The 23,767-nt window shown below is 36.2% G+C and overlaps 1 protein-coding gene across 4 annotated transcripts in view; it reads right to left on the bottom strand.

Moving 5' to 3' along the window:
- Tasor (transcription activation suppressor) overlaps positions 1-23,767 on the bottom strand; it is a 54,506-nt gene that overhangs the window by 16,516 nt on the left and 14,223 nt on the right. For all 4 annotated transcript variants that reach the window (XM_021181460.3, XM_021181458.3, XM_021181461.3 and 1 more), the window contains exons 7-16: positions 20,671-20,795; positions 18,476-18,507; positions 17,743-17,848; positions 16,124-16,227; positions 15,935-16,038; positions 6,511-6,583; positions 6,351-6,422; positions 4,568-5,269; positions 2,003-2,370; positions 131-275 (exon numbers count right to left, since the gene is read on the bottom strand). In XM_021181460.3, the coding sequence (XP_021037119.1) occupies positions 131-275; positions 2,003-2,370; positions 4,568-5,269; positions 6,351-6,422; positions 6,511-6,583; positions 15,935-16,038; positions 16,124-16,227; positions 17,743-17,848; positions 18,476-18,507; positions 20,671-20,795 (1,831 nt within the window). The remainder of the gene's footprint in view (positions 1-130; positions 276-2,002; positions 2,371-4,567; positions 5,270-6,350; positions 6,423-6,510; positions 6,584-15,934; positions 16,039-16,123; positions 16,228-17,742; positions 17,849-18,475; positions 18,508-20,670; positions 20,796-23,767) is intronic.

The raw sequence follows: 23,767 nt of genomic DNA, 5'->3' as shown, positions 1-23,767 counted from the left end.
AGAGCCAAGTAAGACAGGTACCTTATGACGCAAGACTGGAATCTAGAAAAGATGAAAGTCTCCTTGAAGAGAAACTGGTCCCTGAGTAAAAGGAAGCAAACCTATCACCGAATGAGTTACCGCTCCTTACCTGTAATCGGGATCAATTTCCAATGTATTTCTGCCTCTTCATCATCATTTGACTTAGAATGTTGTCTAAGGAATCCATGCTCAATAGAAACCGTGGGACAGAGACTGCACCCTTCAAAATTATTGACATTAATTAAATTCGGATCCTAGAAATAAAAGTACATACATTTAATAGTTCTCCTTTTAATTTTAATGTTGAGACCATACTACTTCTTCACAGCAGATGTTCAAACTTCAGACTACACATTACAAATGAGTAAAAGCAACATGGTAAGGTTGTAATACTCTAGCTTCACATTAAAATATATTTGGTCAAGGCCAGAAATTAAGTAGTGTTTGCCTATAATCAGGATCAAAAGGCAAAGCAGGATAATCAAAAAGTATGAGGCCAACCATATAATGAGTTACAGACCAGCCACAGGTTCAGAGTAAAACCCTGTCATAAACAAACACACACTTCCTCCCAATAAATGAACAAAATAAACAATATATATTATCCTTAAAGGTTATCTGAGACTGGCAAGATGGCTTCGTGGATAACAGCACTTGCCACCAAGCCTGATGACCTGAAGGAGCTTTCTTCAGGACCCACACAATGAAAAAAAAAACATGAAATTTCAAGTTATCCTCTGAATGTCACACATATACACAAAATTAAAATACAGTAAAAAAAAAAACAAAAAAAAGGCTATAAAAAGATATTTTAGAGCTAGAGAGAGGGTTTAGCAATAAAGGACTTCTCACAGAAGACAAGGGTTCAATTCCCAGCACCCACACGGCAGCTCACAACATCTTAATTCTAGTTATTCCAAAGGATCTGACAGTTCTACTGCTCTCAGAGGGCACCAGGGGGGGATGTGGTACATATACTGACATGTAGGCACAACACTCATATGAATAAAATAAATAAATAAGTCTTTAAAGTAATACACACATGTAAAACTGGTGTTGATTTAAAGCAGTTAACTGGTAAACTCTTATATGCAATATCTTTCTTATTGTAATTTGAAAATTCCAACAGACAGTACTTAAATAAGTAGGAATAAACACTATAGTTACACAAACAGGAAACAGGCAATGCTTGGCCCACACTCTCATTAACCACACTGAGAAATACTAACAGTACAACTTAACATTTCAATGCCTACCACATAAACCTCCTACCACCAGCTTCTCCTTAGAATATCCACAAACTACATACAGAAAAGCTGAGATATGCATACATAACTTTTTTTCAAAGGCACAAGAATAAGTTAGCTATGAACTCTTAAGGATATAGTACATCTTGTATTATTCCTCAATGATTCAGCTACTCGTTTAAGAAAGACTAATGCAGGAAATGATTTGTCTACCAAGCACAAACCATACACAACAAACCCAATTCCTTAGTAAGCAAAACTAAGAATTACCTCAAAGATAATCCCAAAGGCTATCTGTTCATTTGTATTTGCACAATACAGAACACCTAATTTAGGAAACTACGTAGCAAAGTTCAGTTGCTTCATCTAACTCATCTTGATTCTGTTAAAACATCAAACAGCCAGGGTCTCTAGGACTTGTTTCTTTACAAAACAGTATGAAATTAACTCCTGCTATGCTAATCTGACAATCTAGTCCTAGTTTTAGCATAATAGTTAAACTTTAGATTATATAAAGCACACAAGCATATAGGAAACAATTCAGTATTTACCCTTTTTTCAACAAGAGTAGCTTAGAATCACCCTCCGGACAAACACTTCTACTTAGGAGTATGCCTTTGTTCTTTGGGGAAGGAAAATCCACTCCCTGAAGTACACCTAAACCCTCTTGAGGACACACACAGTAGCTAGTAGGCTGTTTACACTTTAAAATGTAGCTCATGGCTAATGCCTACCTCACTGCTAGACAGAAGAGGAGGATACTTTACAGACGCTGCATCGACTTCCAGCAATGGGCTCTGAGCATCCTTAAAATGCACATTCTCAATTTTTGTACAAGCAGGCTGCTCAGATTCTTTTTTATCTAAAGTAGAGTTCAACTCATAATCACATTTTTGCTTCAGCTCTTCATAGGCACCACTGCTACTCAATCCTAAAGCCTTGTTGACTGTCTCGGTCAGGAATCCATCTGAGTGTCGTGCATTTGCTAGTGCTTCCGAGAGCCAATTATAAAGCTTGTGGATGTCTCCAGTGTTCCCGGAATCTTCCTGCTGCAGTCTCAAGTTAGGATCATGTCCAAGTAAGCCAATGGACTGTGGAGATTCTGAGGAAAACAAAGAAAAGTTCTCTTCTATTTTAAAAGCCAGTATACTCAATCTATGACAGGATGATAAAATGTAATATATTATAAAAATCAAATGTAACTTAAAAGTCACTTGTAAGACATTTATGGGTAGGAACTAAATGTATTTATGTCCTTTACTGTAACTGTTTCTGAAAATCTGAAGAACATGGAAGAGCAACAATCATGGCCAGACCCTTATTAGTCTGAAACAGTCTTGAAAAGCCAAATACTGAAAATGAAATTTATCTTAAGTTAAAACAGAGAGGATTCTGAAATGATTAAGGAAATCTAAAAACCAGGAAGGTCACAAAAGAGCTAAGACAGACACTGAAAGTAAAAAGACCTAAATCAGAATTTTAAAAAGCCTTGAAAGTTACATAGGACAGCAGCACAGTCAGACAGAACTTTCTGTAATGGTTAAGCACTCCTTTCTTTATGTTCTAATATAGTTGTACAGCTGGTAAAATGTACTTTAATGACTACCACATAGATAATTCAGAATTAACAATAAAGGTTCCAGGTCTGGTGACATACACCTGTCCCAAATACTTGGGAAGCCAAGGCAAGAGGACAAGAAGTTGGACTAAGGAATGAGTTAAAAGTCGATCTGGGTAACTTAGTGGAAATTGCTTCAAAAAAGAGAAGCGATTTGATGAGCGCTTATCTAGCATGAGCAAGGCTTTTGGTTCAATCAGAGCATAAAAGTAAATAATAAAACAAGGACATTAATCTGTCCAACCTAGTATGAGACAAACGCATTAGAAAAGCAGACAAGTAAAACCGTTCAATAAACAATGGAAGAATGTGAATTACCACAGCAAAGATTCCTGAACACAAAACTTCAAACTCGAATTTCATGCTTCTAAACTAGTCAGTATAAAATTGTTAAAACACTATATAAATATTTAACTTACTTGGAATACTTAAATACACTATGACAAAAAACTCTCATTTCTATCAACTGAAAAGTACACAACAAAGCAACAACAGGAATTATATGCCTGAATAGAAGAAATTTAATTTTAATTTATAAGGGTCCATTCATTAAGCAATAGCCTAAAATAATCAAACAAACATCTCTCACTGCATAAACAAAATTTAAAGTATAGGAGCTAACTTCAAGCTCTGATTAAAAGTGATGAGTACACTATCTATTAGTCCAAACTAAGCAATTCAGAAATATGGCATACCAGAGTAAATGTTTTTCTATGTAAGATCAGACTGTAAATATTTTAAATATCATGGACCATGCACAATCTTTGCTGCAATTCTGCCATCTCAGTATGAAAGTAGGTATATATACAGAAATGAATGGCCATGATTGTATTTTATCATAATTTTCTTTATAAAAACAGGAGACATCACTTTTATTCTTGAGCTGCTTGAGGCTTTGTCATCATCACAGACCACATAGTAAATAACTAAACCAGAAGTTTATGACCAACCAAACACTTCATCAAAAGAAATAAATGACTATTAAAGTCTGTCACTCTGGGAAGGCAATAGAAGAAATTCGGAAAACATGAAATATACAAAGCCAAACCAGAGCCTTGTATTTGGATTCAGAACCCATTTTGGTGGTGGCAAGGCAACTAACTAAATTGAGGGTGGTTTACATTTTCTTGGCTTGTACAAAGAAAAATTGAGGCCTAACATATACTTGAAGAGCATAACTTGTTGTAAAAGAAAAGGACCACAAGCAGAGAGCCAAAGGAAGATGACTAGAAAGAAAATGGAAAGTTGGCAAACTGCAAAGGTTAATGCTAATACTAGCAAAAAAGTAAGCTGGAGTGGATACCAGGAGAAAGTATAAAGCCACTGCAATGACTTCCCTGCTGTGACAATGTACTATTTCTAAGGATTAATAAACTGTAAAAACTTCAAAAGTCAACCAACCACATCTTTTCATTGTGCACTCTGGGAAGCTGAGGAAGGAAAAGTGAGAACCCAGGCCAGTCAGAGCTCTGGTGTGAAACCCTGCAGCAAATTAAAATATACGGGAGGGGGGATGCGGGGGAGGGGGGACCATAAAACCTGAACCTAACCAAATACCCTGGACAATTCTGGTTTTGGCTCTTAGGCTTAGTCATCTGAATATCTCTATCTCTAAGATGGGAAGAACAGAACTAAGGTCATAAGTTTTGGCTTTTTTAATAAAAGTAGGGTATTATTTTACCTTCATATAGATGGCAACTTTCAGTTGAATTACTTGTTTTGGCAAACTTTCTCATATTTTCAGGTAGATCTTCAAGCTTCCTCTTCAAGACATTTTTGCTTTTTGTATCTTCTGGATCTGGATCTCCACCCACATTTTTTTTTGTACACTGAATTAAATTAATCAATTCTTTGACTCTATCTTTATCATAATCCAAAGAATGAGAAGATTTCTGCTGTTCAGGTTCAGTAGTTTCATCCCTTGAATTATTCCGTTTTCCAAATTTCATTTTTGAACCATTCAGTTCTTCTTCTTGACCTTCATAATCTGACAGTGGACTAAACTGCTGACGTCTCCAATTTTCCTCAAATAACTCTTTTAATTTAAAAATAGGTAACTGATACATTTCTGGCTGGTAAATGTAGGTATGTAAGCAGTCATCAATATGGGATTTATTTCTTGGTGCTGAGTATAGGAATTTTCTATCATCTAATCGTGAATCATATGAAAACATAAAAAACTCTCGCTTACCCGAACCAAAACCTCGCTTAAAAAATTCACTTACATACTTTTCAACAACAGAATGAAAATTTATAGTGTTTATAGTTTTGAATTCTTTTCTACATTGAATCAGAGAAAACTGTAAAAACTGAGTTATTTTTAATATATCTGGTAAGTTCTCAGGCCTCTCCAGTGGTGTTGTATTCATCATACCTTTTTGTGCTGCAAAACAAAAAAACAAAAGAATAAACTATATTAGCAATAAGGAAACTAATAAAACACAAATATGTGTATTACTGAAGTATAACAACATCTGAACTTTAATGCTGAGCCAGTGAGCGCCTGCCTCTGATATACATACAGCACAGCAACGGATGAGTAATATGCTTCTGCTTAAAACAGGCCAGGAACCAAAACAAGTGCAGGGGAGAAGACGGTTTGAACAGAGAGAAAGCCACTCACTAATCCTCCTCCCTTCTTTCACCCGCATTTAACACAGATGGTGGCAAGTAAATTGCGAGCAGTGGGGGGAGAAAGCAAGAAGTGAAATTCTAAGCAGGATCAGTTTGCTAATAATAAAGTCATTCTTTTCTTTAACTTTAAACACATTTCCCCATAAGCACATATCCATGCACTGAGTAGCTGCAGTTGTACCTGCTCCAGGTGTAACAGGTTTACTGTTAGAAGAGAAACAGCAAAATCTTCTCTAACATAAATATCCCAAATTCTAGTTAACTCTGAAAGGCCTCATGCTTAATATCGTATACGATACTTTAAAATCACTAAGACTTGAATGCACAAATGAATAAAAGAAAATTGTGCCACATAAAACTCTTAATGAGCTTCAGTACAGAAACATTTATAATCAAACATCACTAATTAAAGCACTCAAAAAAGCCAAACCAAAACAAATTGTCACCATTAAGAATAAAACTTCGGAGCTGGGTGTGGTGGTGCACGCCTTTAATTCCAGCACTCGGGAGGCAGAGGCAGGCGGATTTCTGAGTTCGAGGCCAGCCTGGTCTACAGAGTGAGTTCCAGGACAGCCAGGGCTGCACACAGAAACCCTACCTCGAAAAACCAAATAAATAAATAAAAGAATAAAACTTCGAAACCAGGAAACAGCATACAAAAAAAAGGAGAGAGGGAACATATCAAAGTCATGTTTTATATTACTGATTCCACAAAAATAATCCCAATATTTCCAAAAGTAAGTTGTAGAAGAGATAGAATGTAGCCTTACTGAAAAGATTTCAATAACTTTCTACCAGCAAGCATACTTCGACATTAAGAAACAACTTACTGATAATTAGGCATCTAGGTTCTTGAAACAGAAATAAAGCATGTAGGATTCGTGACTTGACAGTCTGATGTTCTAAAAAAGGGGGTAAAAAGCCAAATTCATCATCAAAATATTTTAACTTTTTTTTTTAAACTGTAAAAATTAAAGCCAGACTACTTACCATATGGAGAAACCATCTGGGAAGGAGAAAGAAGAAAAAGGTATCCTCGGTCTCCTAAAGGTTTAACAAGAACCTGTAGTTTGGGAAGACAGAAGTTACATATACCTTATTATTACTACTACTTGTAAAGAGACACACTACTACAGATTAGATTAAAACTCTTCACTATGGCAAAACAAAATAACATTAAAACCACCAAAACTAACTGCTAAAGATTACAATCAAGTGAGAAATTATTTATAATATACTGAGAATGTTTTTGAAATAATTATAATTATCTGTGAAAAATAACTTGATGTTAAATATAGAGACTTATTTCTCATTAGCGCAAAAGGCATTATTTGCAAGGCAGTATGCTGGACACTGGGTATAAAGCAGGCTTTGAAATAACTGCCTATGAAAATTCAAGATAATGTTCAATGAAATATGCTGCCAGAATTTAATCTTATAGTTATTTAATAAGTATCATTCATGTTACATAATTTTACCTGTCAAGAGATGACCTGAAAGATAAACAGTATAAGGACCTTTTAACTATGTGGAGAAAGTAACATACAAAATACCAGAAATTACAAAAAACAGAAACATTCCCCCAAAAGATTTACAAAGCAGGAGCAGGAGAGATGGTTCAACAGTTAAGAGCACTTGCTTTTGTTTGTTTGTTTGTTTTTCAAGTCAGGGTTTCTCTGTGTAACTCTAGTTGTCCTGGAGCTCACTCTGTAGACCAAGGGGTCCTTGAACTCAAGAGATCCACCTGCCTCTGCCTCCAGCGTGCTGGGATCAAAGGCGTGCACCACCATTGCCCAGTAAGGGTACTTGCTTCTTTTGCAGAGGACCAGGGTTTGGTTCCTAGTACTCACAAATGGAGGTTCACAGCCAGTTCTTGGGGGTTCCAATGCACTTTTTTTCTGGCCTCCATGAGCATCAGACATGTCCACACAAATATACACAGAAAGCCAGATCTGGTGGCACAGGCCTATAACCTCAGCTACTTGGGACGCTGAGATAAGATCACAAGCTGCAGGTTAGACTGGGAATCTCTGATAGTTCCTTCTTCAAAATATAAAAAGAAAGGGCTGGGAATTATAGCTTTGTGGGAGAAGTGGTTTAACACATATCAAGTCCTAAATTCCATGTTCAGCACCAAGGGTTAGGGGTCATCCTAACAACAAAAAATACTGAAGACTAAGAGCTGAATCTGAAAGACAAGAATCTCATACTTGTATCGATATTAAAACCTTCTCTTGGACTAGGTGAGGTACCCTACTAATCACAGTCTTTGGTAACCAGAAGCAGGAAGAGATCACTACTGAGTTCAAGGCTAGCCTGGGTTTGCATAATGAGTTCCAGGCCAGCCAGAGTTGCATAGCAAAACCATATCTCAGAACAAATAAAAAAATATGTTCTTAGTAAACTCTTTTCTTTTCTAAAATAAATAAAATTTGTCAAGCTAAAATTTAACAATTATGGAATATATACTTATGAAGAGAGGATGCATTAAAAAAATTAAACACATAGGACATAAGTCCAAACAAACATCAAACTAACATCAATTCAGATTACAATGCAATTAAATTAGAATAAGAAAGCAAAAGTGTTATCATACATTTACAAATTAAACTACACATTTCTATATCAAAGTTTAAAAAAAAAAAACAAACCAGTGAGCACTAAACCCACAGGCAGGAGTGGTTATGCACTTAGGAGATCAAGGCAGGGTTTCAAGAGTAGTACAGAGAGGGGGCTGGAAAGATGACTCTGTGGTCAAGAGCACTGACTGCTCTTCCAGAGGTCCTGAGTTCAAATCCTAGCAACCACTATCTATAATGAGATCTGATGCCCTCTTCTGGTGTGTCTGAAGACAACTGCAGTGTACTTATATATAATAACTCTTTAAAGGAAAAAACAAAGAATAGTTCAGGGAACAGAGTTTCAAGATTAGTTTTAGTTATGTGCTGGGTGGTGCTCACACCGTTAATACCAGGACTCAGGAGGCAGAGACAGGCACATCATTTTCACACATAGGAGAAATTGAACTTAAATGTGGCTACAGATATAGCTAAGAAGCAAAGTACTTGCTAGAACTCAAAACCTAGGATTCAACATCCAGCAATACATGTACACTTACACACAGAAAATAATAAATATGGATTATTCAATAAATGACTTAGGGAGTTATCTACATAGTTTGAGGCATGAAGTTTGAGCCCTGTGTTACACAATGAAAGAAGAAAGACAAAGTTTAAATTAGCAAAAAAAACAAGCCTCTCAAGAAAAACATAGGAAAAAGTGAGTAATGGGTGCAAGGCATTAACAGAAACTAATTTACAAAATATATTTTATTGTTTGTGGTGGTTTGAATATGCTTGGCCTAGGGAGTGGTACTCTTAGGAGGTGTGGCCTTGTTGGAGTTGGGGTGCCCTTGCTGAATGTGTGGCACTTGGGCATGGGCAATGAGACCCTCTTCCTAACCACATGGGAGTCAGTCTTCTCCTAGTAGCTTTCAGATGAAAATGGAGAACTCTCAGCTCCTCCTGCACCATGCCTGCTCCCCACTCCCACCCTAATGATAATGGACTGACCCTCTGAACCTGTAAGCCAGTCCCAATTAAATGTTGTCCTTTCTAAAAATTGCCTTGGTCATGGAATCTTTCACAGCAGTGAAATTCTAACTAAAACATCATTTATTTATTTTTGTGGGGCTGTTTTGCTTTGCTTTATTTTTAAACAGGGTTTCTCTGTGTAGCCCTGGCTGTCCTAGAACTCACTGTATAGACCAGGCTGGCTTCAAACTCAGAGATCTGCATACCTCTGTCTCCTGAGCGCTGGGCTTTAATGGCATACACGACGACGACGACGACGACGACCACCACCACCACCACCACCACCACTGGTTTACCTATTTATTTTTTTAATTTCAAATAATCATGGGACTGAGAGTGGCAGTGTAAACATTTAATCACAGAACTCAGGAGGCAGAAACAGACACATCTCTGAGAGTTTACTGGGTTACACAGTAAGTTCTCTTGAAAAGCCAAAGTTAAATATTAAGAGAAACCCTGTCACAAAAAAAAAAAAACCAAAAACCCCACAAGCTTAAAAAACAAAAAAAACAGTAAAATACTATTTACATCTACAAGACTGATAAATGACTGCAAAAGTCTTACTATCAGAATACAGCAATCATTGAATAGTAGCGCGTCCTTGAGGGTTGCCAGTGTCCCTTCAAGATCATAATTCTACAAAGACCTGCTCTTCCAAACCCTAACACACTTGTTTAGGTGAAGCCCAAACAGTCATCTTTCCTATCCTGACTTGTAATTTTTAAGGAACTGAACAGATACCATAACCTCTTACTGTACAAACTCTAAATAGTTAGCTTCTGAAGCACAGTATCTCTATATACCCAAACCTACTATTTAAAATTTCACTTTCTCAACTAGGAACAGAATAGAATTTTCATTATGAAGAATAATTACATTGGGCATTCAGAGGCAAGATCTATTTATAAAGGTATATTCACAATAAAACCCTCAAGTGTTGGTAGTGGTGGGTTACTGCAATTCCAGCATTCCGGAGATACAGGCAAGAGGGTCAGGAATTCAAGGCTGTTCTTGCTTTATAGTAACCCAAGTTATATGAGACCCCGTCTCAGAAAACAAAACCAACCAATCACAAAAAGTGTATTTATACTTACAAGTAGGAAAAGACTGATATCACTACAAGATACCTATGCCAAGTGCTTATATACTCAGGGCAAAAATTGTTTAATATTGTACATATAGGTTTCATATATAATCTATCTCAGATATAATTATACCAGAGACTGATTAAATGTACATATATATGTACCTGATGAAACTCTATATACCCATTTTAAATGAAGTTGCAAGCTCTGAAAATTACTGACAAAAATCTCCATTTGATTACCTAGAAATTGAGGCTCAATGTGAGGAATAAAAATTCACTATTGAAAACTTGTATTAAAATTTTAACCCACTATTAAAAGTTCTACATATCTATAGAAACTTGATAGCTGACCACATTCATTTCTCATGAAAAGAAGCAATTTCCTTCTCTGAACCTATTTCTCACTCAGCTACACCATACACACTGCAACTATATATTCACTCTCCAATCACAATCTGACATCTAACCTGACTCTACCAAAACTAGGTATTCTCTCTGTACTGCACTGGATAGTACCGAGTCAACATCCATTTCAGTCTCACTATTATGATTTCTCATTGAATCTACCACTACCCTTTAATGGACTATTACCCAACTCATCTTTGATTTATTAGTAACCAAGGTAAATGTTTATTTCATTTTTTTCAGGGCATTGATAAGAATTTTAATGCTTGTACAAACAAATGAAGAATGTCCATATAAGCATAGAACAGGAAGGATTAATTCATGTGTGGCAGATGTGGGAGGTCTTTGAAAGTTTCGAAGTAGAAAGGGTTGTGAATTTTTAAACACGCTGAGGAAACATTGAGTAGTAGCTCACATGGGTAGTTTAAGGTATCATATCATAGAAATCTATTATTTTACAAATGACAGCTGCCCAAGAGATACAAATTGGAAAAACACACTTCAAATAAGAGACTCTGAAAACACACTAATCATTATCATTATCATTGAGTAAATGGATTAGAATAATAAAATATTCCATCCCACAAATGTGAATATACTAAAATAGTTTAAGTAATGTATATATAGGTACCTTACAGCAGTAGAGAAAAATTATATTAAAAATAAATAACATTCAGTCATTCCAATTTTTAATATATTTTGAGCTTAAGGATTTTCATTAAAGTAAGGCATAATTCTTTCAGGATCTTCAGTTCTATAAAACTTCAGAAATATATTTATGTATATTAGAATAAGATATTTAAATGATCTTCAGAGTTAAAACTTCCAAAATTACTTAAGTGTATATGCAATAAATATTTACCCTTTAAAGGATGCCGTTTCCACCAACAAGATAGATAAAACCTTAGCCAGACTCACTAGAGGGCACAGGGACAGCATCCTAATTAGCAAAATCAGAAATGAAAAGGAAGACATAACAACAGATCCTGAGGAAATCCAAAACATCATCAGATCCTTCTACAAAAGGCTATACTCAACAAAACTGGAAAACCTGGACGAAACGGACAAATTTCTAGACAGATACCAGGTACCAAAGTTAAATCAGGATCAGATTAATGACCTAAATAGTCCTATATCCCCTAAAGAAATAGAAGCAGTCATTAATAGTCTCCCAACCAAAAAAAAGCCCAGGACCAGGTGGGTTTAGTGTAGAGTTCTATCAGACCTTCAAAGAAGACCTAATTCCAGTTCTTCTCAAACTATTCCACAAAATAGAAACAGAAGGTACTCTACCCAATTCATTCTATAAAGCCACAATTACTCTGATACCTAAACCACATAAAGACCCAACAAAGATAGAGAACTTTAGACCAATTTCCCTTATGAATATCGATGCAAAAATACTCAATAAGATCCTCGCACACCAAATCCAAGAACACATCAAAACGATCATCCATCATGACCAAGTAGGCTTCATCCCAGGGATGCAGGGATGGTTTAATGTACAGAAATCCATCAACGTAATCCACTATATAAACAAACTCAAAGACAAAAACCACAAGATCATCTCATTAGATGCTGAGAAAGCATTTGACAAAATCCAACACCCATTCATGATAAAAGTCTTGGAAAGATCAGGAATTCAAGGCCCATACCTAAACATAATAAAAGCAATCTACAGCAAACCAGTAGCCAACATCAAAGTAAATGGAGAGAAGCTGGAAGCAATCCCACTAAAATCAGGAACTAGACAAGATAAGAATTTCAAGTCTCTGAAGAAAGAAATCAAAGATCTCAGAAGATGGAAAGATCTCCCATGCTCATGAATTGGCAGGATCAATATAGTGAAAATGGCTATCTTGCCAAAAGCAATCTACAGATTCAATGCAATCCCCATCAAAATTCCAACTCAATTCTTCAAGGAATTAGAAAGGGCAATTTGCAAATTCATTTGGAATAACAAAAAACCTAGGATAGCAAAAACTCTTCTCAATGATAAAAGAATCTCTGGTCAGGAATCACCATGCCTGACCTAAAAAGGAATTGTGATAAAAACTGCATGGTACTGGTATAGCAACAGACAGGTAGAACAATGGAATAGAATTGAAGAGGCAGAAATGAACCCACACACCTATGGTCACTTGATCTTTGACAAGGGAGCTAAAACCATCCAGTGGAAAAAAAGACAGTATTTTCAACAAATGGTGCTGGCACAACTGGCAGTTATCATGTTATCTCAGTTAAGATTGAGAACTGACAAATGGTACCTCATAAAATTGCAAAACTTCTGTAAGGCAAAAGACACTGTCAATAAGACAAAAAGGCCACCAACAGATTGGGAAAGGATCTTTACCAATCCTAAATCAGATAGGGGACTAATATCCAATATATATAAAGAACTCAAGAAGGTGGACTCCAGAAAATCAAATAACCCCACTAAAAAATGGGGCTCAGAGCTAAACAAAGAATTCTCACCTGAGGAATACCGAATGGCTGAGAAGCACCTGAAAAAAAATGTTCAACATCCTTAATCATCAGGGAAATGCAAATCAAAGCAACCCTGAGATTCCACCTCATACCAGTCAGAATGGCTAAGATCAAAAACTCATGTCACAGCAGATGCTGGCGAGGATGCGAAGAAAGAGGAACACTCCTCCATTGTTGGTAGGATTGCAAGCTTGTACAACCACTCTGGAAATCAGTCTGGCGGTTCCTCAGAAAATTGGACATAGTACTACCAGAGGATCTAGCAATACCTCTCCTGGGCATATATCCAGAAGATGTTCCAACTGGTAATAAGAACATATGCTCCACTATGTTCATAGCAGCCTTATTTATAATAGCCAGAAGCTGGAAAGAACCCAGATGTCCCTCAACAGAGGAATGGATACAGAAAATGTGGTACATTTAGCACAGCTATTAAAAACAATGAATTTATGAAATTCCTAGGCAAATGGTTGGATCTGGAGAGTATCATCCTGAGTGAGGTAGCCCAATCACAAAAGAACTCACATGATATGCACTCACCGATAAGTGGATATTAGCCCAGAAACTTAGAATACCCAAGATACAATTTGCAAAACACATGAAAGTCAAGAACGAAGACCAAAATGTGGACACTTCGCCCCTTCTTAGAATTGGGAACAAAACACCCATGAAAGGAGTTACAGAGACAAAGTCTGGAGCAGAGACGAAAGGATGGACCATCTAGAGACTGCCCTACCCGGGGGTCCATCCCATAATCAGTCACCAAACGCAGACACTATTGCATATGCCAGCAAGATTTTGCTGAAAGGACCGTGATACAGCTACCTCTTGTGAGGCTATGCCAGTGCCTGGCAAGCACAGAAGTGGATGCTCACAGTCAGCTATTGGATGGAACACAGGGCCCTCAATGGAGGAGCTAGAGAAGAAAGTACCCAAGGAGCTGAAGGGGTGTGCAACCCTATAGGTGGAACAACAATATGAACTAACCAGTACCCCCAGAGCTCGTGTCTCTAGCTGCATATGTAGCAGAGGATGGCCTAGCCCGCCATCACTGGGAAGAGAGGCCCCTTGGTCTTGAAAACTTTATATGCCCCAGTACAGGGGAAACACCAGGGCCAAGAAGTGGGAGTGGGTGGGTAGGGGAGCAGGGGGGGGTGGGTATAGGAGACTTTCAGGATAGCATTTGAAATGTAAATGAAGTAAATACCTAATAAACTGAAAAAAGAAAAGACGCAGTTTCCTACACAACATGAAAAGAACCTTTTTATAGAGAAATTAGAAGTAGTTATGATCTGTGATGGTTGTTTTTGTAGAACATGATTTTAATATTTTCATCTGTTGATATTCAAAAAAACAGAACAGTTATTTTAATATCTATTTCCTTGTTATGTCTCCCTTTCCATTTCTGATTTTTATTAATTTGGGTACTGTCTCTGTGCCCTCTGGTTAGTCTGATTTATCTATCTTGTTGATTTTCTCAACAAAACCAGCTCCTGGTTTTGTTGATTCTTTGTATAGTTCTTTTTGTTTCTATTTGGTTTGATTATTTCCTGCTTTCTACTCATCTTGGGTATATTTGCTTCTTTTTGTTCTAGAGCTTTCAGGTGTGCTGACAAGCTGCTATTATAAGCTCTCTTCAGTTTCTTTTTGGAGGCACTTAGAGCTATGAGTTTTCCTCCTACCACCATTTTCATTGTGTCCCATAAGTTTTGGTATGATGTGTCTTTATTTTCACTAAATTCTAAAAAGCCTTTAATTTCTTTCATTTCTTCCTTGACCAAGTTATCATTGAGTAGAGCGCTATTTAGCTTTCATGTGTATGTGTGTTTTCCGTTTTTCTGTTGGTATTTAAGACCAGCCTTAGGCCGTGGTGATCTGATAGGGTGCATGAGATTGTTTCAATCTTCTTGTTATGTGTTGAGTACTGTTTTGTGAACAATTATATGGCCAATTTTGGAGAAGGTACAATATAAATGTTTAAAAAAAAAGATATTGTTAAAAAAAAAGAGAGAGATTGTATACATATTCAAGGCCTGATCCCCACTCTCTCTATTTCCTCCAAAATCTACTGTTCTCAGGACAAAATCCAAATTCCCACACTAATACTGGCTTAAAGGCACTGAATAAATACTTCCTCCCTGATAGTTCTTGTATCTCTTAAACATTCTTCAAATGTCTTGTTCTTTTGAATCTGTAATTAAGTCTCTCTATGACAGACATAGAGAGAGATGACAGGGCACATACATACAGGAACACACACATAAAATAAAAACAAAATTTTCAGAAGCAAAGCTACTTTTTCTCCTCAATCAAACTATATTTAAATAACTTTGTTCAAACTCTGTCTCATTCAGTATTCCATAAATATTTTTGATAGTCATACAACATTTATAATCACAAAGTATAAATTAAAAATGGGTCTAAATAAAGTCTACTGTCCTGGGTAAAAATACTCTATCTTACTATATCTGCTTTACATAGCAAAAAGACTACATAACAAGAACCCATCTCCAAAGTAAAACAGTACTACTTCTACTACTAAAAATAAAATACACTAAATGAGAGCATCCAATAGAGACTGTGTAGGAATTCCGATAGCAAGAATACATTAAAACATTAATAACAACATATTTTCGGAGCCGGGCATGGTGGCGCACGCCTTTAATCCCAGCACTCGGGAGGCAGAGGCAGGCTGATTTCTGAGTTCGAGGCCAGCCTGGTCTACAGAGTGAGTTCCAGGAAAGCCAGGGCTACACAGAGAAACCCTGTCTTGAAAAACCAAAAATAATAATAACAACATATTTTCAAGGAATAATGGAAATATTTAAAACTTTTCACTCACAAGTTTTTCTTTCTCCAGTTTTTGCAGTAAACATTCCATATTACTTCCAATTCTTGTCTTTTCTACAACTTCATAAAGGCTACAATACATTCCATTCTTTAAAACTGAGACAAAGAAAAAATATACAGTAAAATATAAAATCAGGTCTGCTTCTTACATATTTCAATAAATGAAATTTAATTTCTTTACCTTCATTAGGACCCACATATGTGTCTTTATAAAAGAATGAAGGAGGAATTTTCTGTTTCAAACAATCAATACTCATAACTGTTTCAACATCCAATTTCTCAGGACTGAAAGAAAATATAAGCGCATGTTTGGCATTCCTGTAGTTTTAACTCTAGCAATGTTATCAGATACATCATTAAAATATGCTTGATGAGGGTGGGGGTGGGGGAAAGAGTGCAGCTGTTCAGTGCTTACAGTCCTGCATACTGTAAGAAGGACCTGAAATCAATCTCCACAATCATATAAACCAGGTGTGGTGGCACTTCCCTGTAATACCAACATTTGGGTGGTGGAAAAGGCAGGAGGATCATAAGTTCTAGGTCATCCTATGCTATAAAGTGAATTTGTTGCCAACTGTTACCTGAAACCTTCTCTCAACAACAATAAAATAAATACACCTGATGGGAAAATATATTTATTAATAGCTCACCTTATTCTAAAGAGGACCTGATACAGGAAGCTCAGATAAATATATACAGATAAGTAGCAACTGGCAATATTGCCAACCTTAGATTCTTATGTCAGAAGTTAATCCTACATGCCAATTTTACTAACAAAATGAGTATATAGTTGTCATTTACACTTAAATTATGAGCTGGCATAGCTTATCTTTTGGAGATGCAGATTATCAAACCCAAGGGTTGTATGGTAGGCAAGTATTCCACCATTGACCTACATCTTTAAGCATTTACATCATTTCCCGTGATATTAACAATAAATAAACTTTTAATTCTAATGTATATTACATGAATAGTGCGTATACATTAACTTACCACATCAAAGCTCTTTTCAACAAAGAAATGTTTAGCCACCACTACCAACCACCCCTTTTTTCTTTTTGTTTTAAAGCAGGATTTCACTCTGGTCTGCAGTTTAGAAATCACTAGCCAAGACTGCCTTTGAGCTCAAGATCCTCTGCCTTAGTCTACTAAGTAGTACGATTACTAGGTATGTGACACCAAACATAGATAAGACTGGCCAACTTTTGAGTCTATTATATATAAACTGCTAACTAAATGTACATAGAATAAAATTTTAACCTCATCTTTCAGACTTAAAACCATTCAGAATACCACATACATCTGACTAGACACTGTCAAAGTGGTGAGCCAGAGCTTGTTTGCTAACTTAACTTTCTGAAATTACAAAACCAACACGTTAGAAACACGTTTAACATTTGTGTTTAAGTTTTAAACGGACCACAGTAAAATTTAAAATTAATAAAAGATAGACAGCAAGCAAGCCAGGAATGGTGGCGCATCCTTAAAATCTATCATACATAAGGTTGAAATAGACTGCCTGGAGTATATTGTGAGTTCCAATCCAGAATGATAGCCTCAAACAAAATTTTTTAAAAAGAAAAACAAACAAACAAACAAACAACTAAAGAAGAAACTGATAGTCCCCTTTACTGTCGATTACTGTTTTCTTTTTATTTTTTGAAATTTACCTTTTTAGATTATCATGTGAAATAGAGACTCTGTGTGCATGTGTGTGTCATTATAGTCTGTCCTCACTCCCCTTCCCTGTCATCCTCCCTCTGCCCCTCCCACTATTTTCTTTTAGTGCAACATACTTACAGCTTGACAGGTAAAAAGGCACGATTGGTGGACCTCAAAGAAATAGAACACAGAAGCTTTCCTTTATTTAAAAGTTGTCCTTTCCACAAGGTATAGTTAAACTTATCTAAACAAAAGAAAGAAGAGTCCGGTTGCTTGATAACCCATAAAGTAACATTTATTAGAAATGAAAAGTATCTAGAAATAAGGTTTTAAGTATAAAATAACCACAGAAGTGACATGCCCTTCAGGGAAAGGTTCATATGTTTCTAGTTTGCGGTATGTTTTCCCCTTAACAAAAAAACATTCCAATTTCAAGGAAGAGCCAATCTGTCTAAGTGCCCCCTTTAGAAAGCAGAACAAACAATATAGTTATTATTCCAAAGGAGACTATATTAAACCTGATTAATGTCTCCTATCTTCTAATTGTTTATAATTTGTTCTCATTTTTGTAATAAAGAAACAAAAAACAATACCGTTTAAATTTTTCTTTATTAAAACCAAAATCTCTAGTTCAATTGTAAAACCCAATTTATCTTTTTTTCCCCCCTCCAATTCAAGTGCAAGAAATTCTGGTCCATCTAAAAGGAGTCCTTATGTTTGAATGATCAAATACTGATGCTACATTTTTAACATGACCTCACCTACTTTATATTTCATATTTTTATTATGAAAATAAAACAAAACACTTAACTTAATCTTTCACTGTTTATACTTTCAACTTATAAAAGTAAAAAAAAAATAAGACTCTTACCTATGTTTCTATCTGCATTAAAGCTGTTAGATCTACAAATAATTTTTTAAAAAGAAAGGAAAATTATTACTGATTGGAAACAACATGAATGTTAACATTTAGGACCCTGACATACTATCATGTTTGGTTGCTGTTGTATTCCCAGCGCTGGGGATGACACCCATCACTGCACACATGCACAGCAAGCAATGGGGACTGAACCGAAGCACCAGCCTCTAAGTGTCATTGCCACTGCAACTAAAGAGAACAAAAGTCTGCCAACTAAGAAAACTTACTCTTTACAAAATTCAGTAAACCTAATTCTTAAAGACATACTTAATCTTTTATTATCACATTTTCTCAAATTTATGAGAGCTGTTTTATACTTCAAAAAACCCATTAACAGACATAAGACTTATTAATATCTGTCGACTATATCTTGGAAATAAGATTAGAAAAAAAAGTCTCTCTATAAATTCATAACCATTTAATAAATATTTAACTTTAAGCTCTTATTATTTACCAGGCACAATTCTAGGTAATAGAATTCTAAATATAAACAGAAAACAGTCCCTTATATTTCAAAGAATTTATAATCTAATGATGAAGAAAGGTAATTATCAATAAGTACAGTTTAATAGATGAGATGGTTTCAACAGCTATACAATACAGAAAAAGACCAAGTACAAGAATTTAAGAAAAAAAAAAAAAATCAGAGCACACCCAATGAGGAAATATAAGAAACAGCTATGACTTGCCCCAGGGAGGGGGAAAGTCTAGTGAGGGTGGGGGTGAGGACATCCTCTTGGGGGCAGAGGGGGAGGAACTGTCAAGAGGATGGACCGAGAGGGGCACAACAAATGGACTGTAAAAAAAAAAAAAAAATTAAAGAATAATAATAAAAAAAGAAAAAGAAGAAACAGCTATGCAGTAACAGAGAAAGGAAGATCCACTAACTATGGGTCCTAAGGAGTAGTCCTCATAGCATACTCGTTGTATAGGATGAATGCATGTCAATGTTTATTTGAGACAATCTAGGGGTCAAGAAAAGGATTCAAAAAAGTAGGAGAGGAGCAAAGGAAGGTGGATTTCTGTGATTTTGAGACCAGTCTGGTGTACACAAACCATGTCTATGTAAGAGACTTTGTACCAAAAGAGATGGACAGACAAGACAGAAACAATGAAAATCAGCATTCATAAATATAAAGCAAAAATGAGAAACACACACATCTCTACGTTATATGAATTGGTACTGGGAGAGGTTTTTTGGTTTTTTTTTTTTTTGGTTTTTTTTCGAGACAGGGTTTCTCTATATAGCCCTGGCTGTCCTGGAACTCACTTTGTAGACCAGGCTAGCCTCGAACTCAGAAATCTACCTACCTCTGCCTCCTGAGTGCTGGGATTAAAGGCATGCGCCACCACGCCCGGCTGGGAGAGGTTTTAAAAGCTTATTAATTATTAATATGAAAAAAAGTGCTGTATCACCAAGGCTTGGTGGCTCATATCAGCACTCCGGAAGCTAAGGCAGATTCTTCTCACCTACGCTATTTATAGTAAGCTACAAGCCAGCCAGAACAACTTTATCCATAAAAACAAAAACACAACTAAAGTACCCCTTATCAAGCACATTTGACTTTAAAAACCAATAGAGGTCACCCTAAAAATATGCATCATTAAAGATGAGTAGTTTTTTAAAACAGTTGTTTTAACAGTTATTTTAGGTATGTTTATAAATTAAAAAAGAAAATAAATATCACCTGACTCTTAAAACTAGGAATATCTTGGCATTCAACTAAATATTTCATTGGTTTGGGTAAGATTTTTATAGAAACTCAATTTTTAAGAGAGCTAAAAACATAATTTTTCTGTTTGAGGAACTTAAGAGACTCATGAAGCAAAGATGGCTTCAAACTCACTGCATAGCCCAAGCTGACCTCCATGTCCCAAGTGCTGGGAGTTCAGGCATATACCACAACCAGTTTAAACTTTTAACTTTTAAAATTGCTATTTATTAAAGAACATATAAATGTTGAAAAGAAAAAAAAGTTCTACCACTTAGCGAGGTGAATCAAAGTACACTTTAGTTCCTATTTTCACAGTAAGGGTCTATTCTACTTATCATGAATATGAAAACATCTAGTTTATGTCAAAAAAAAAGTTGAAGAAGACAATGGTCGCTTCTGAACTACTTCTTTGTGTAAATAAAACTGACTTACCTCAATGGAGACACAAACTTTGGAGTTTGTACTTCATCTTTGTAAGTAAAAGACACAACTGCATACGGACAAACATGTCTTGGCCTTCGTCTTACTTCATCAAAGCCATACTCATAAAAATAATACTAAAAATAAAAAAGTACAAAATTATCATTTTAGAATAGAAAAGTAGTAGAGAAAATATATTATTTTGTTGATAACATAGAACCATTTAAGCAGCTTCAGCAGGAAAAAAAATTTCCTTGAGCTTGTACGCTTGGCTGAAAACAAAAAAGTGTATTTTGTATGCATTTTATGTACCAGACACCAAGCTATCCCAGAAGTTTAGTTCAGAAGAGTTGACAGCAGAAATGTGCAATTAACTTCCTAATAAAAATACTCTAAGGGGCTGGTGAGATGGCTCAGAGGGTAAGAGCACTGACTGCTCTTCTGAAGATCCTGAGTTCAAATCCCAGCAACAACATGGTGGTTCACAACCACCCGTAATGAGATCTGATGCCCTCTTCTGATGTGTGTGAAGTCAGCTACAGGGTACTTACATATAATAATTAATAAATCTTTAAAAAAATATACTGTAAAATGAAGCCTAAGCTAGGTCACCCCAGAAAAGCTTTTACTTGATAAAAAAGTAAAATACTAACGCTAAAACTTCAACCAATATCAAATATCATTTTCTGTGTTAGTACAAAAGGCAAAACAAAACTGGAACTCAACTGTGAAAACTGAAGCAAAGGAGGTGTGCAAAAGACTACACATGCATGGAAATGTTCAAGCAGATTATCTTATTACTCACAAGCCTCCTCCCTTCCCCTGGTCACGTCAGTCATCACACTGGCTAGCAGAAAACTGATTTCTATTTTAGTTTTTTTTTTCTTAAGTATTTATTTATTTTATATATAGGAGTATACTGTTGCTTTCTTCAGACACAGCAGAAGAGGGCATCAGATTCCATTACAGATGGTTGTTAGAAATTGAACTCAGGACCTCTGGAAGAGCAGTCAGGGCTTTTAACTGCTGAGCCATCTCTCCAGCCCCCTGATTTCTATTTTAAAAGAATGTCTGAGTCTATAAACCAAGTTCTTTTCCCTGGGAAATTACTGATTTTAACAATGTTGTTTCTCTCAAACTTCTTCTAAAACACTTTTTAAAATATATATATAAAGCTCTGGTTTACAATTTCTAGAGAACTCAGTAACTAACTTCAAGTCTACCAATAACACTATTATCTATCTAAAAGTAGTGAACTGAGGAAGCTCCTGATGTCTTACGTAATACAATTTTTCTTAAAATACCCAGCCATATGTCTTATCCACTAAGATAACTTAATAAGGAGCCAAACTTCTCCATAAGTACTGCAGAAAATTTTTGTTATTCTGTTTAAGAACATTTGCCTACATATATGTCTGTCTAGAAAAAGAGGCCATCTGAGCCCTTGGAACTGGAATTAAGGCATTTGTGAATTGCCATGTGGTGCTGACAAACAAATTCAAGTCCTTTGGAAGAGCAGCCAATGCTCTTAACTGATTTGCCATGTGTCCAGCCCCAACAAAAATTTTTGATGAGTATTTACTTCTAGGTTCAGCATACAATGCAAGAGAACAATGCCCATAGTTAGACATCTTACGCTGCCAAGTAAAATTCCCAGGGCCAAGAATGGATTACATCTTGTTAATCATTGGCCAAAGGGTCCCACAGACCCATCCAAATACCACAGGCTATCGCCATGGTTACTGGTTACCCTATACAACCTGACAGTGAGGCCCTACCACTGGAGACAAGGAGGAATGGAGCTGGTGCCTAACTAAGAGCTTTAGCTCTATCAACACACACACTGTCTATCGGGCTAGGAAGCAGTAAGCACCAATAGAGGAGAGAAGTAATCATCAGTATTTGACCAACAGCAACCGGCCGGCCTGCAAGAGATGCTAGTATAACAGTAGCATAAATGGTAGTTACAAATGGAGTAACCCAACATTTTTCGGTTTGATTTACGGTACATCCATGAAATGGAGCCCTATCACTGCTAAAGTGGCCAAGAATCTGAGACTAAACAGGTCATGAGCTGTAATGGAGACACTAGAACTCTTATTCTGCGAACCAAACATATTAATCAAATCCCTCCTAGTGACCTACTGTTATACATCAGAGCATCACTCCACCCTCACAAGAGAAGCTTCTTGCAGTACATGACAGTTTAATTAACAGAGATCCACAACTGGACAACGACCTTGTGGGACTCAGTCCTAAATGGGATGTCTTTATCAAAGCCCTCCTTCCTCAAGGCTCAGGGACCTCTCGGAAGAGGACACAGAAAGACTTTAAGAGCCAGAGAGGTAGAAGATTCCAAGGAAACAGCATTATCTAGCTATAACAAAACGGATACACATGAAATCAGGGAGACTGTTGCATATAAAAGAGATTGGCAGCATATAAAACATCCACACAAATCCACAGATAATATCCCAGCATGAAAAAAGGGAAGTGGACACAAAGTACTACCACTAAGAAACTATTTGCAAATGATATCTGACAGAAAAGGGGAAATCAATTTTCTCTGATGAAGCAACACCATACATACTCCAAGGCAGGCCCCATGCTTATCTGGGAGTAGCTGTTCAACACAAAACAGTCTGTGCTTTTTGTATGCATTTTGTTTGGATTTGGTATTTTCTGTCTTACTTGGTTTTTTCTTTTATCTTATTTTATTTTTTTTGAGAAAGAAAATGGACTTGGGTGAGTAGGGAAGAGGAAAAGATCTGAGAGAAATCGGGGGAACAAAAAGACTGATTATGTTTTCAAGTATAAAGTATAAATTTTTAAAATAACATCATTTTAATAGACAGTAGGTTAACATCACTACTTTTACATACTTGTTATGGGGGAAAGCTCACAAGGCTTCAACCCTAGATAAACCACAAGCAACTAAGGGATGCTGACAACAAGAAAAATAGTCTTTCCTAGCATTCAAGGTTTCCAAGACTCAAGAGGCTGCTGAGACAAGAGGATGATGATTTTGAGGTCAACCTAAGCTATAAAACAAGACCCAGAATAAGGAAAAAAAAAAAAAAAAAGGCCAGACAAGGAAAAGGGAGTATCA

Source organism: Mus caroli, unplaced genomic scaffold, assembly GCF_978045245.1.
Source record: "Mus caroli unplaced genomic scaffold, Mus_caroli_1 scaffold_12, whole genome shotgun sequence".
NCBI lineage: Eukaryota > Metazoa > Chordata > Mammalia > Rodentia > Muridae > Mus > Mus caroli.
The sequence above is the reverse complement of the archived record's forward strand: the minus strand, read 5'-3'. Positions and strand labels throughout refer to the sequence as shown.